The 15,648-nt window shown below is 46.8% G+C and overlaps 1 protein-coding gene across 2 annotated transcripts in view; it reads left to right on the top strand.

The window, feature by feature from the left end:
• Positions 1 to 15,648, top strand: part of LOC137372972 (Kv channel-interacting protein 4) — a 419,817-nt gene that overhangs the window by 380,689 nt on the left and 23,480 nt on the right. For both annotated transcript variants that reach the window (XM_068037555.1, XM_068037561.1), the window contains exon 4: positions 4,431 to 4,501. In XM_068037555.1, coding sequence (XP_067893656.1) covers positions 4,431 to 4,501 — 71 coding nt within the window. The remainder of the gene's footprint in view (positions 1 to 4,430; positions 4,502 to 15,648) is intronic.

Consider the following 15,648-nt stretch of genomic DNA (forward strand, 5'->3'; position numbering starts at 1 on the left):
CAGGCGGGATGCAAGCTTTGCGCTGCCTCCTCATTTGCATGATTGTTGCATTGATCTAAGCGCAGCCCTTGCTGCCGGCTGCCTGAGTGCTCAGCGTGAGCTGATAGCACATGATGCCGCCAGCCTACTCCTCTTAAAGGCAGTCTGCCCCTTTTAAAGGGGAGTTGCACTCAGTGGAAGGGAGCTTCTGCTGACTTCCTGTACTGGCACTGGCTGCAAGTAGGAGCTGCACAAATGGATCATGAGGGAAGAGAGATGCCTCCTAGGTTCACAGATGCGGCAATGGTAGCCTTAGTGGTGGACCACCCTCATAAGCATGAACCCCAGGACATGATCACTCACTGTGCAACGAAGTTCTTCCCCACATCCTCCCTGTATCTCTTGCCCAAAACCTTAAATCTGTGTCTCCTAGTCCTTGTACCGTCAGCTAATGGGAACAGCCTCTTTTTATCTAAACCTGTCATAATCTTGTAAACCTCTATCAAATCTCTCTTCAATTACCTTTGCGCCAAGGAGAACAACTTCAGCTTCTCCAACCTAACCTTGTAGCTGAAATCTCTCATCCCTGGAACCATTCTGGTAAATCTCCTCTGCACCCTCACATTTCAGAAATTCCACCCCTTCCTTACCCTTTGCTCTAACATTATCCCAATCTATATTTGGGTAATTAAAGTTACCCCAATATCACCACTCTATAGTTCTTGCATATCTCTAAGATTTCCCTGCAGATTTGCTCCTCTCTCTCACTCCTTGAAGCCCTATTAAACACCAGTAGTGTGATCATCCCCTTTTTGCTTCTCAACTCTAACCAAATGGATTTTGTCTTTGCCCTCTCAAGCACATGCTGTCTTTCCAATATTACAATGTCTTCCCTAATCATTACTGCCACCCCACCTCCCTTTTTTCCTTCCTTATCTTTTCTGAACACTTTGTATCCTTGAACATTGAGCACCTAGTCCTCACCATTTTTAAGCTATGTGTCTGTTATTGCCACTACATCATATTCTCACAGGGCTATTTGTGCTTGTAGCTCAGCAATCTTATTCACCACACTTTGCGAATTTGCATGAAACATTCCAAACCTGTCTTTGAATTTCTCATAGTCCTTCTTATCTGCTCCTATCTAACCCTTCTCTAGTACTATCCAGCACTCTGACTCCTTTTTGCAAGTCATTCCTCCTTTCTGCTTCTATATGCTGGTGCCCATCTGCCTGCAAATTTAGTTTAAACCCTCCTCAACCACACTAGTGAACCTCCCTGCGAGGACATTGGTCCCAGTTCTGTTGAGGTGCAACCCATACCTTTTGAATAGGTGCCTCATGCCCAGAACTGGTCCCAATGCCCCAAGAATCTGAAGCCCTCCCTCCTGCACCAGGCTTCAAATCACGCATTGATCCTCCCTATCTTCCTATTTTTATTCCCGCAACCATGTGGTACTGGGAGTAATCCAGAGATTACTACCTTCGAGGTCCTACTCTTTAACTTCCTCCCTAGCTCTTGAAAATCTGACCATAGGCCCTCAAAACCTGTACTCGCTATGTCATTGGTTCTGATGTGTACCACAAATTCTGGCTCACTCCCTTCCTTCTGATGAATATTCTCCATGGTGCCCTTTACCTTGTCACCCGGGAGGCAACACACCATGCGGGACTCACAATGGCGGTTCCAGAATCGCCTGTCTGTCTTTCTAATTATGGAATCTTCTATAATGACTGCTTTTTTCTCTTTGCTGTTCCCTCCTGTGCAGTCCCTTGTCCATTGGTGCCATGGTCTGGACTGCCCTCCTTCAAAGTGTCATCACTCCCAGCAGTCTCCAGTTTGAGAATGGCACACACCCCGAAGATTCCTGCACCTCCTGCCTCTTCCTACTCTTCCGGATGGCCACCCATCTGTTATCCTGAACTCTCACTGCCTGTATGGTGCCCACCTCCTGGAAGGTATGATCCAGGAAACTCAGCCTCCCTGATGCTCCACATGTGTTTGTATGCCAACTCATCAGAGGGTGAGGCTGCAGACAAGTTATGCTGCAGGGGACTCAGTTGAGGACTTTGATGGGACTGCAGGCAGGAGAATGTTGATGAAAATACACACCAAGATGCTAGGTTCTAGATGCTAGTCCTGCCAGACAGCCTCCTGTTGCTGTCAAGGAACACGGAGGAGTCTTGCTCCAACATGGCTTGGAGCTCATCCTTTCTACCGTGGAAGTGATGGCCAACTCCATGGCAGCATTGGTAATGACCCATGATGGAGTGTCTGATGGCCACTATCTCAGCTTCCATTGCAGCACAGACAGAAGCCACCCAGTGTCTCGGTGCTGCAGTGGAAGCTGAGACAGAATTCATGAGATCCATGCATGGTGCAATGGAGTCTCAGACTGCTGTCATCTTGGCTTTGGACCTCAGTGTTCAAAGGGGCATCTCCTCCAACAGATTACTAGGATTTCTGAAGCATGTTTCAGGCGAGAGGGCAGTGTCCCCATGGAGTAGGAACCTGCTGTCCTCTCTCAGGATGACAGCAATTGTGCTCCCACCACTGTCACTCTGTCAGTGTCCTTATTGCTGCTCTCAGCCACCTGGCTCAGACTGCTATTGCACATGCTGAGATGGTGCAGTCCAGAGCTCAAGGCCCAGAGCTGCTTGAAGTTGTCCTGCAAGACCACCTGCAGTCTCTTCCACTGAAAGTCAGCAATCTTTCACTAACCATGCTGCAGCCAATGGGCAAGCACTGCGTGCGTAGGAGCACTCGGCCAAGCAATGGCACCTGCAAGATAGGCTCTCCGGGAATGCACAAGGGTGAATAATTCATTTTTGCTTGTATCATTGGATGTGTTGTTTGATAAAGATGCTATGGCAAGGGTTTTATTTGTGACTTTTATGGCCAAAAGGACGCTGTGATGTAACGTCACAGATGAATGGGAAAGTGGGGTATAGTGGAGCAATGGTGGTAATGGGATGCCATCTTAAGGGAACTGGAGTCTGAGTTGATGCTCAAGGCCAGCTTGTCCAGAACAAAAGTGTCCTGGATGCCTCCTTGCTGCCTCCTCCTTTTCCTCTTCCCTCCGCACGTTTCCCATCTCTGCAGCCCCAAAGGCTCTGTAACTGTAGTCCCCCATACCTGTTGCAGCCTTTGTGTGGACAGGGTCACCAAATCCTCTGGCCTCTGTGAGATTGAAGTAACACTCCCTGCCAAATCCAGCAACTCACCACAACACCTCCAAAAATACTCCACAGCACTTCCACATACTTTTCAATAGCAGAAATTATTCAAGATTACCTCACCTGAAAGTTGATGGCTGGCCTCTTAAATCGCACCAGTGCGGGGAGGTGCCTGTTGCAGCTGAATGCATGCCCAGCTTAGACTGACAAGCCAAAGCATTCAGTGGATATGCACGGTCTAAGTTTGGAATACATGTGCCAAATTGGCTAATACAGCTGTTTTGATGTCACAATCTGGCCAGTTGGGAAGCTTCCAATGCTCGATGTGACTGAACATACTGCACATCCCATTCGAAGGTCTCCAGCTTCCATAGCGCCAGCTCCGGCAGTGCCACAGAGCTGGATTTTTCAGCCAGAGAAGCAAAGTCCAAGGATTTCTTCTCAGATAGAACACAGTTAGAGAGAAGTGTTTAGAATATTTTCTTGAGTTGATGGATATTATAATGTGCCAACAAAATAATGAATTGTCCATCACATAGAGAAAGTTACAAATTAAAGGCAAGCGTTATGTGATCACATGTCATCTGTTCTGACATCACATAATCTTTTGCCACATGATCAAACCTCCAGGAGATAAGTTCAATCTGAATTGGTCACCCTCGGCACCAGGGCTTCCAGTATTGGGAGTCTTCATCCTCAGCCCCACCAGTCCCCAAATAAGGGTCAGATGGAGTTTCTGCCCCTTACGTAGCCCCATGGTAATTCCCAGACCACTGCAACCCTTTAGGAATTTCAGCTAACTGATAGTTAACAGTAAGAACAGCCGCAGACTATTAAAGTTTCCCAGATTTTCCCAAAAATTGTAGACCAGCCTTGTTTTAGCAACGCCTGTAACTAACACAGAGCAGCGTCTCTATGTGATGGACAATTCATTATTTTGTTGGCACATTATAATATCCATCAACTCAAGAAAGCATTCTGTCTGTAGTTAATAGCTCTTGACAACATTTAATAGAGTGATAATGAAAATGTCACTGACCAAAAATGTGATGAGTTCGAAGGTTGATTTATTTTGCAACATGAAATTGAAAATATGCAGGAGACTAGACAGTCATGGTTCTCTTTGTTTTAATTTCTCCTTTATTTTATAGGTCCAATATTGTGTCAATTCACTTTGGCATCAAATTTGATGAAGTAAAATAATTGCAATTGGAAGTTTTATAGCATTTAATATGTTCTAACTGGGTTGTTGAGAAAGTTTTCTTTTCATTCCAGATGCATCCACATATGCACACTTTCTGTTTAATGCCTTCGACACAGACCACAATGGTTCAGTGAGCTTTGAGGTGAGTATATTTTTTATGCATTTTTAATGAATCTGAGCATTGTGCATATTTTAGTCGATCCCAATACTTGAAACCCTTGCAAAGGCAACCTGCTGTCATTCTTGTTCCAGACCCAGAGGGGTCAATCTCAGTCGGAGGTCTTGGGGGCAGAGATTGGAGGATTTGGGTGGGGAGGTGGTTTCAAGGCTGGGTTGGAAGCCTGGAGAGGTGAGGACAGAGGTTTTGATGTGGGGGGCAGATCAGACGCTGGGGGGAGGGGGGAGTCGGAGTCCTCCGGGGGGTGGGGGGGGGGTGCTGCGGTGGTGGGGGTAAGTCAGAGGCCTCATGGAGAAGCTGTCCAATCTTACAGCCTCATTATAATAGTCAAAATGCCAAACCCCCTCTGCGCAGATTGGTTGCCCACACCCCCACCCCATTAAAACCAGAAGTGGGCAGGTTTGAGTAACACTTTAACCTCCCCAACCTGACTAAAACGTGACCATTTTGGGGGGGGTTAAAATTCCCCTTCTCCCTTCACATTAACAGGAGAGTTTGAAGCATAGGTGAACCAGTAGGAACAATACAAGGCAGAAATGAGTGACTGAACTGGGCTCATTAATTCCCCAACATTACTAACTCAAAACAGGAATGAGTCACATGTATCAAATGCAGTGGTGAAGGAGACTCAGCCTTTGGCCTTGGCCTGGGGGACGGTGTCAAAGGCCTGGTGCTAGGGGGAGATCAAAGGCCTGTGTTGGGGGGGGTGGGGGGTGGTCAGAGGCCTGAGGTGAATCGGAAACCTGGGAGGGATGGAAGTTGGAGGCCTGGGAGGGGGTGATTGGGGCCCTTGCGGGGAGGTACTTGCCACCATGTGTGGGTGAGAACAAAGACTGCAATCAGGATGGGCAAATTGACCACAGCACCATGGTACATGAGGCCATTCAAGTGGAGGAAGGGATAAGGAATGTGGAAGCAGTACTGGATGTAGTTAGGGGAATAAGTACTATTCTCTGCAGCCATGACCGGAACTTCTGAAGGCTGTAACCAAAACAGAGAATGCTGGAAATATGCAGCAGGTCAGGCAGCATCTGTGGAGAGAAAAACAAAGTTAACGTTTCAGATCTTTGTGACCTTTCATCAGAAGGGCTGTGTTGTCTGGTTAAGGAGTCTTCTCGCAGTTGGAGATGAACTTGGAGTGAGAAGGGGAGGATCCAGTTGTCGTGCTCCACATAGGAACCAACTACATAGGTGGAATGAGGATTGAGGCCCTGCTGAGGAATTTTGAGGGGCTAGGGTCAAAATTAAAAAGCAGAACCTTAAAGATAATAATCTCTGAATTACTACCTGAGCCAAGTGAAAATTGGCATAGGGACAAACAGATTAGAGGGTTAATAGCATGGCTGAAAAAGTGGTTTGGGAGGTAGGGTTTTCAATTCATGGGGGCACTCTCACCAGTACTGGTGAAAGAGGGAGCTGTTCTATTAGTGTGGACCAGTGACCTGGAGAATCATATAAATAGAGCAGTAGATAGGGCTTTAAAGTAATAATTTGGGAGTGGGTGGGTGGGCATGGAGGTTTCAAGTAAGGGGAAATTTAGAAATCTAAAGCAGAGATTATCTGATCAATATCACATTGCTGAATGTGGGACTTTGCTGTGTACAAATTGACTGCCATGTTTCTTACATTACAACAGTGACGACTTCATTGGCTGTAAAACACTTTGGGATGTCCTGTGCTGTGAAAGGTGATACATAAATGCAAGTCTGTCTGTCAGGAAGGGACAGCAAGTATAACAAAGGTAATAGGGCATTGGTGACTAAAGTCACAGATAAAATGAAAGGTGCTATATCTGAATGCACAAAATATTTGTAACAAGATAGATGAATAGATGCACAAATAGAGATAAATGAGTTTAAGCTCGTAGCCATTACTCAGACTGTTTTAACTCCACCGACGCTCTGGGAGCAGGGGATCCAATAGCGCAAAGGTAACCCAGAAGTAAGTGTGGCACCTCTGTCAGGTGGCTTTTTAATTCAGTCACTTCATTATAATTTTACTTCCGAGTTTCCCATCCAGTCAGCAGCAGTGGGTGTGATATGAACTACCATGGCACAATCTCAACTCCAGGAGTTAAATGGAGTTAAAACATGCAACTTCGAGGAATTTGGAGTTGGGGAGAAAAAGGAAGCATGTAGCAGAATGGATTCCACATGAGAAAAGGCTGCGCCTCATTTTAGAGATGCCTTCCTGGATGTGCTGCTGGGGACTGTGAAGGGTCCTACCAACAGGAGGACACCAAGAAGGTGTGATTGGAGGTGGTGGAGGAGGTAATCAGCAGGGGCATGGTGCGACACTGCAGGATTCAATGCAGAAAGTGCTTTAATTGTCTAAGCACGTCAGGAAAGGTGAGTACAATGGCACATTCATTTACATCCTGCTGTGTGCATTATCCCAACCTCCTCACCCTGCCTTCTCAAGCCTGCTCCAGCACATCACTCCTCACACTTACTTACCTTATTGGTATACCCATCCTTCTTTCTGTGTACCTTTTCACATCCCCATCTGTCCATCCATCACTGCACTCTCCCTCATCCTTACGCAATGTCATGCCTCTCCCTCATACCAAATCTCTCCATCACCAAATGCATCCCATCTATTGAGTGAACACATGTCATTAGTCACTTATATATCTCTTCTTTCCCGCCTTGCACAAATCACCAGGAGGAGGGACAGAACTGGAGGGACCCTCCAAACATCTCACACCTGACAAGCGCAGAGGAGGAGGCACTGGAGATTGGTGAAACTTTGGCATCCCTGGCTGTTGGTGAATGATGGGCCACATGAATGAAATATGGTCATCTTCATAATGATAACTTGTAACATAATCTTAACATGCCAGGACTATTTCATGTCTTTAAGCCCCCACAGGGCCTTGATGCATGTAGCGTCAGTTGGTGGAGTTTACTGATGATGATTCCCCAAAGGAGCTGGGTCTTTCTGAGGATCATCGTCACAGGAATCATTAAGACCACGTACCAGCTCAGATATTCCACACTCCTGTGAGGCCAGTTAAGTAGATAGTTGGGCTTTCACTTCATAAGTGAGCAAGGGCAGATAGTGGAGACAGGGACAGCAGTGGAGAGTCTAGGCCAGCCTCTCCAAGTTCTGCACAGCTGAACACAGATGCTGTACCTCAGGAGGCATTGATGAAAAGGAGAATCATTGAGCAGCACCAGACAGTGTGTGATGGACTGACAGGCCTTCAAGGTGGACTTACCATGTTTGCAGAGGTTGGAGGAGGCCACCTCAAGTATGAGGGGAATGATGTAGCAGGGCACTGAGATGATGTGTTCTCCTATGGATAGAGTGGCCAGTGCCATGGAGATTCATATGCTCCAATCAAATCACTCCTTGTCTCCTCCAACATCACCATCCAGACTCTGGATGCCAACATGTTTTCCACCTTAAATTATGTTGACAGGTACCTTAGCCATGGCCTTACGGGCCGCACTGATCTGCGCCAAAGTTTTCTCCAGCCCACTAGTAGCAGTGAAATGTGGATGGGCCACGAGAGAGAGATGATGGTGAATGGGGTCATGGAAGTGGGGACTCGACTCAAAGCGTTTCATTCCTCACCCATCTCTCAGACAGTAGCCCACATTCTGCCTCATTTCCCAATGTTCGAGTCTGCCCTGCACAGGTGCAGGTGGAGCAGTCTTTGGCAGGGTCCTCACAAGTTCCAAAATCCAGAGAATGTCAGCCAAGAGTATCTCAGCAGTCAGAGCAGGGATCTGAGCAGCCTGCCTCTACTTTTGCTGATGTTACAGGGGTTGTACCATGTAGGATTAGTAGAAAAAGAATAAAAATTTATAGTTACACAAAGTACATGTGTTGGGCTGGGTTTTACGGTGGGCGTCTGGACTATATGAGGGTCCTGAGCCCACTCATATGTTAGTGTGCCCTTTGGCACCACCTTCCGGGAGATGGCCTCCTAATTGGCCGTCTCTGCAATTGCTGTCCTAGTAAGGATGGCAGGTGGGTTTCCAAAGCTGGAGGCCCAATCTTAAGGCTTGCAGGAATGTGAGGTTGGCAGCCCCACTGGGAGAGATAAGCGCTGCCGAGGCAGGCAGGTGAATGTCAGGATGCCTCAACATGGAGGCGCCCTCGGTTGCCTGCATTTGAGTTATAAATTAAAGGCCCAAAGCTGTTGCGGCCATCAGGCTGGAGGGGAAACCCCGCTTCGGGCCTATTCACAGTCAGAGCTGTGGCCTTTTATCCTCGGGGCCCCATCATTATGGCATGGAGTCTCCGGCTCAATTGGCCCCCGGGCCTGACACCGGGAGGCCACCTCAATTGACCCTGTGGCCTCCAACAATGGTGGGAGACCATTCAATGTCAGTAAAATGCCAGTGCCGGCTCAAAATGGCCCATAAATGGGGCCTAAATTGGACTAATTGGCTGCCCACCTCCATGGAGTGGGCAGCTGACCTGGTTCCCACCCCATCCTGGGAAAGTCCCAAGGAGACAGGAGTGTGTTGGAGAGCCATTCCAATGTGACTCTCACCTATTTTACCATCGCCCACCCCCTCACACCCGCCACCAATCCCATTTCCATGAAGAAAAAATCCAGCCCTAGGTGTCTGAGTAAACTAAGTTGTTTGATGATGAATGTGAGGATATGAATTGATGGAGACCAATGGGGGATGTTAAATGGGTGGTTGGTTGGTTGCAGGACTGCTTTGTGTCAGTGTCATGGGTGGTGGGGGTAGGAGTGGGGGGGTGGGGTGGTCAGGGGAAGAGTGGCCATTGCATTTTCTGGTGACATGGGTTCACTAGTGCAACCTAAGTGCACTTGCATCAATAAGGGCATCATGAGCAGCAATGTGAGCAGCTGGGGTGCATTACCCTCCTCACTGTCCTCCTCTTCTTCCCCGGATAATCTGAGCTCTTGTTCTTCCTGCAGGTCCAAGGTTTTGCTGTTGAGCAATGTTGTGGCAGAGCACAGCAAACCACCAGCATTCTGGAGATCCCGGTTGGTGCCTACTGTAGGGCTCTTCCAGACCTGTCCAGGCACCTAAAGTGTATCTTTAGCATGCTGCTAGCCTGCTCAATCTGATGGCGATGTGGAATTCATTTTATGTTTTTGGGCTTCAAGTGGTTGGGGTTTTGATGGGTGTTACGAGCCACATTTGCAGTGGATATCCCCTGTCGCTTAGCAGCTACCCCTTAAGTCTGTGCAGGTGTGAAGAGATCAGAGAGGGTGGACTGCTGCAGGATGAAAGCATCATGGAAGCTGCCCGGGAATCTTGTGCACACCTGCATAAAGATCTTTATGTGGTTGTACACCAGCTGCACATTGATGGAGAGGATGCCCTTGTGGTTGACAAATCCTCCTGGTTGTTCTGGGGTGCTTTAATTGCCTTGTGTGTATTTGATGCCTCCCTGCACCTGTGAGAAGCTAGCCAGCATCGCAAAGCCAAATGCCCGTTCATTCTGATTGGCATCATTGGTGGAAAAGTTAACACAATTGCTGACCCTGACTAACAAGTCATCAGTCACCTGCCTTATGCATTTGCATGCAGCAGACTGGGAGATCCTGGATATGTCTGCGCAGAGCCCTGGATGGATCCAGAGGCAAAAAAGTTGAGGAGAGTGGTGACTTTGACAGACACTAGTAATGTGTGGCCACCCAGTCCAGCAGGCAGAATGTCTTCTTCTAGGAGGCTGCAGATGTCTGTCACCACCTGACATGACATCTTGAGCCTCCTGAGCAGGAACAGAGAGACCTGAGGGTATATGTGCACAAATCGATGAAAATGGCCGGGCACGTTGAAACAGTGGTTAAAAAGGCATATGGGATCCTGGGCTTTGTAAATAGAGGCAGAGAGTACAAAAGCAAGAAAATATGATGAACCTTGATAAAACTATGGTTGGAATTTTATGCCCACCCCCCCACCCCACCCCGACAGGAGCGGGTTGGAGGTTGGAGGTGGAATGGGGCGTAAAATTAAGTGGGAGGCAGGGGGTGCCATTCCCGTCATCTTCCTATGCACATTGCAATTTTACCAGCGGCAGGGAAGGTCACAAATGGCCCGCCCGCCCCAATCCAATTAAGGCACTTAAGTGGCCAATTAATTGCTTGCCACCGCTGGTGTACTACTACATTAGTGTGTTGTATTACCAGAAGTGGGCGGGCGGCTCAGTAGTTCAGAAGGCTGCCTAGTAAAACCTGGCAGCCTCCATGCAGGCTGTGGGGGGCCCTCCTAATCGGACACCCTGTGCCCGATGGAGGGTTCCCCCCCATGGCACAGTCCATCCCCACTGGAGCACCTCCTTCCCCCCTTTCGAGAAGTCGCCCCTGCCTCACCACCAATCCCATCTCCATGAAGAAAAAATCCAGTTTATGGTGTCTGAGGAAACTAAGTTGTTTGCTGATGAATATGAGGACATGAATTGATGGAGACCAATGGCGGATGTTAAATGGCTGGTTGGTTGATTGCAGGACTGCTTTGTGTCAGTGTCATGGGTGGTGGGGGGCGGTGGTAGGGGGAAGAGAGGCCGTTGCATTTCCTGGTGACATGGGTTCACTGGTGCAACCTCAGTGCACTTGCGTCGATAAGGGCATCATGAGCAACAATGTGAGCAGCTGGGGTGTATTACCCTCCTCACTGTCCTCCTCTTCTTCCTTCTCCTTCCTGGACCCAGCTGATTGTTTCTGGCGAGGGGGCATCATCCATATTGCCAGTCCTAGGGACTTCCTGCCTCAGAGGGGCAGCAGCCCCCTTTGGCCAATTACGGGCCTGGGCCACTTTACAATTGCAGTGTGGCTTCCAGGCCCAGCGGCGGTGGGCTCGCACCTGACTTTTTCTGCCAGTGGAAATGTTCAAAATCATGCAGGGTCTGAACAGAGCAGATAGGGCGAAAGGGTCGAGAACCAGAGGACACCGATTTCAGGTGAATGGCAAAAGAACCAACAGTGACATGAGCAAAAACACTTTTACGGAGCAAGTGGTTAGAATCTGGAATGCACTGCCTAAGAGTGCGATAGAAGCAGATACAATCAGGGCTTTCAAAAGGAAACTGGATAAGGCTTTGAAGAGAAAGGATTTGCAGGGCTACAGGGAAAGGACAGGGAGTGGGACTGGCTGAGTTACTCTTACAGGAAGCCTGCACGGACACAATGGGCCTAATGGCTTCCATCTGTGCTGTAAACATTCTATGATTCCTCAGGAGCCAATCAGTAACTGTCAGCTTAACACCAATGCCCAAAATGAAAGTCAGCTTCAAGGTGGTTCTGAACTACTGGAATAAAAGCAAAATACTGCGGATGCTGGAAATCTGAAATAAAAACAAGAAATGCGGGAAATACTCAGCAGGTCTGGCAGCATCTGTGGAGAGAGAAGCAGAGTTAACATTTCAGGTCCGTGACCCTTCATCAGAACCCATTCTGAAGAAGGGTCACTGACCTGAAACGTTAACTTTGCTTCTCTTTCCACAGATGCTGCCAGACCTGCTGAGTATTTCCCGCATTTCTTGTTTTTATTTCTGAATTACGGGATATGTATTGCTTTTCACCTTTGTTATACACCCCGCCCAATTTTCAGTTCCATTGAAATCAAAAGAAAGGGAAATTGAGCTGGGCATCTAATGGGTGGTGTCATGCAGACCCCCACCTGCCAAAAATGAGGCATATTAATTTCATCATATGAACATTAAATTTAAGCTGTTGCTGGAGTGAAGAAATGACTTGTTAAAGAGATCACCAGACCTTTGACTGGAGGATATTTGCATATGAAGAGACGGTGCTTGTGGAGACAAAGAACTCCTCCCTGGGCCAATGAACCCAGATGGATTTTGATCACCAGACATTGACGGTGTAAGGAAGTGCATTCCAGGGACTGCTAGGATGATATAATCCACAAAAGACAGGACTGGTTAAACCAGCTGGTCACATGATTAACTGGCTTGTCCAGGTTTTGAAGGAGACAAAGGAACATAAGGCAGTTTGTAACTGAAGCTGGAACAAGGAAGTCTCTCTCCTCGTTGTCTCTCTCTCGCTTTCTCCCATGCCACTGAATCCACGGAAAACATGTAAACCTCAAGAGAGAAAAGCTTCTTACATCGAAACAAGTTGAGGCGTGAACTGGGCCCCAATGAACAGCAGGACTTACTGGCAACCAAAGACTCCACATTGAACTCAAAGGACAGTAAATAACTAACAGATATTGCCTCAAACTTTTCCCCTTTATTCTTTCTACTTTCTCTGTCTCTATCTGCGTGTGTGTTTATGCATGCTAGCGTGGTCGCGTCGCATATTCGTAGTTGTTAACCGGATTAGAGTTGAAGATGAATAAACTTTTACCTTTCTTGTTTAAATCTAAGGAAACCTGTCTGATTTCTTTGCCTTATAATTGAAGCAGTGAACAAGGATTCACCGAGGGGGAGCTAAAAACACGGTGTTTCTAAAATTAAACCCTGTTACGGTTAAACCAGGCAAAGGCTGAGATGGAACCCTTAGATCCCTTTTCACCTGGTCGTAACAGTGGTCAATCCACAACCGTCAGTTTTTTGCCCTTGCCCAAAGTGAAAATCACCATTGCATTCCGCGCTCATCAAATTCCTGTTTAAGAAGTATTGTTCATTCGTAGCTCACTTCATGGTGTGCTGTCTGTTCACTTCAGGCACTACAACAATCTCTCGGCTTTTGAGTCTACTGCTGCCACCTCTTGGTCTCGAGCACTGCAACAAAGCACTATGGAATGGGATGAAAGCAGTGTGTGTGGGGCTGTAAAGTACCTTGTAAATATTCACCCTCTTATCATTTACACTGGAATGGAATGGTAGGAATATAGGTGAGTCATGCATCTGGCATTTTTTCAGGGTGTGCATGGGTTCTGGTTTGGCCTCTATTTAGCCAGACTTGAGGTAAATACTAAAATAAAAGCAAAATACTGCGGATGCTGGAAATCTGAAATAAAAACAAGAAATGCTGGAACCACTCAGCAGGTCTGGCAGCATCTGTGGAAAGAGAAGCAGAGTTAACGTTTCCGATGAAGGGTCACTGACCCGAAACGTTAACTCTGCTTCTCTTTCCACAGATGCTGCCAGACCTGCTGAGTGGTTCCAGCATTTCTTGTTTTTATTTGAGGTAAATACATTGTTTCCAGCACTGTATAGAATTGCATGCAGTGGTGGAGCTGGCACTGGTTGCTTGAGCTACCTCCTAACATGTTGCTTCTGGGATCTCCTGCCTTGGCTGCTGACATGCCAATCTGTCTTTGCCCTTACCTCTGCCAACAGAATGTCCATGGAATCATGCAAGAATCTGGGAACTTGATGCTATTCATTTTTAAGTCTTAAGAAATTTGGTATGCTGCTGGTCCTTTAAGTAGCTGTAGACCTCTAAGTGCTGCAGCAACATTGCATTTCCCTCTGCCCCATTGGTGGTAAGCCACTCAGAAAAGCCACTGAAAACCCACCTTGCATATCAACTGATGCCCAGCCGTGAAATATTAGACAATATCACATGGATGGGTGAAAGTTCCTTTTCCAGCAGGTAAAGGAAAATCTAGCCCCATAAATCAGGTGATAGTGGATTTTACTAACCAGATGTGACAAGTTTTTCTTTAATTCTGGGAGGAATGGATAATATAGGTACAAGCCCATTGCTTAATTTGGTTTGTGAATACTCCACTGGGCAACACAAATTTAATTTAAGCTTTCCGCAGGACTTAATGTTGTATTAATTAAACATATTTAAATAATAGCTGGATGAATATCTGGTGAGTAGCAAGATGGAAGGTTATAAGGATAAGTGCAAGTATGCAAAATAATGTGCTGTATGGAGCATGACTTGTAAACTACTGAAACCATGACAATACCGTAACAAGGTTGAGGATGCATAGAATTAGATAGGTATTCTGATGCTTTGCTGATTTACCATTGAAGAGGCAGACTGTAATTTTTCAGAATCTTTGCTCAAGAGATTAAATGGTTTGAGTTTGCTCCATAATAGAACAGATCATAAATGGTCTATGGAAGGATCATGTTTCAGTCATATCATTTTTCTTATGTTCTTGTAATATAGCATCTTATCACATCGCTAAGAACAGTCTCAAAGTGCTTAACATGCAATAATAACTTTGAAATGCAATGACTGCTATCCAGGCAATCACAACAGCCAATTAGTGCACAGCGAGAACCCACAAACAGCAATGAAATAAATGGCCTGTTAATATTATTTTGATGCTATTGGTGGAATAATGACAATGAATCTTCACTGCCCACTTGAACTGTTGGAACAAGGAAAGGGATCTTGGTTTGACATTTTTAGAATAAAAAGTTTTTGTAGTTTATTAACAATATTTTTTTTGCACAGTATTATCTTGCATGTTTTTTTTATATTTCTACTTATAGATCTCCCATGGCATTACTCAGATGAAAGAATGAAAAGATAAGCAAGAAATAACTATATAAAGCTATTGAGTTTTTTTTTAATTCATTCATGGGATGTGGGCATCGCTGGCCGGGCCAGCATTTATTGCCCATCCCTAATTGCCCTTGAGAAGGTGGTGGTGAGCTGCCTTCTTGAAACCTGCAGTCCATGTGGGGTAGGTACACCCACAGTGCTGTTAGCAAGGGAGTTCCAGGATTTTGACCCAGCTACAGTGAAGGAACGGCGATATAGTTCCAAGTCAGGATGGTGTGTGACTTGGAGGGGAACTTGCAGGCGGTGGTGTTCCCATGTATTTGCTGCCCTTGTCCTTCTAATTGGTAGAGGTCACGGGTTTGGAAGGTGCTGCCTAAGGAGCCTTGGTGCATTGCTGCAGTGCATCTTGCAGATGGTATACACTGCTGCCACTGTGCATCGGTGGTGGAGGGAGTGAATGTTTGCAGATGGGGTGCCAATCAAGCGGACTGCTTTATCCTGGATCGTGTCGAGCTTCTTGAGTGTTGTTGGAGCTGCACTCATCCAGGCAAGTGGAGAGTGTTCCATCAGACTCCTGACTTGTGCCTTGTAGGTGGTGGACAGGCTTTGGGGAGTAAAGAGGTGAGTTACTCCCCTCAGGATTCCTAGCCTTTGACCTGCTCTTGTAGCCACGGTATTTATATGGCTATTCCAGTTCAGTTTGTTGGTCAATGGTAGCCCCGAGGATGTTGATAGTGGG

This window comes from Heterodontus francisci, chromosome 1, assembly GCF_036365525.1.
Source record: "Heterodontus francisci isolate sHetFra1 chromosome 1, sHetFra1.hap1, whole genome shotgun sequence".
In the NCBI taxonomy this organism is placed as follows: Eukaryota; Metazoa; Chordata; class Chondrichthyes; order Heterodontiformes; family Heterodontidae; genus Heterodontus; species Heterodontus francisci.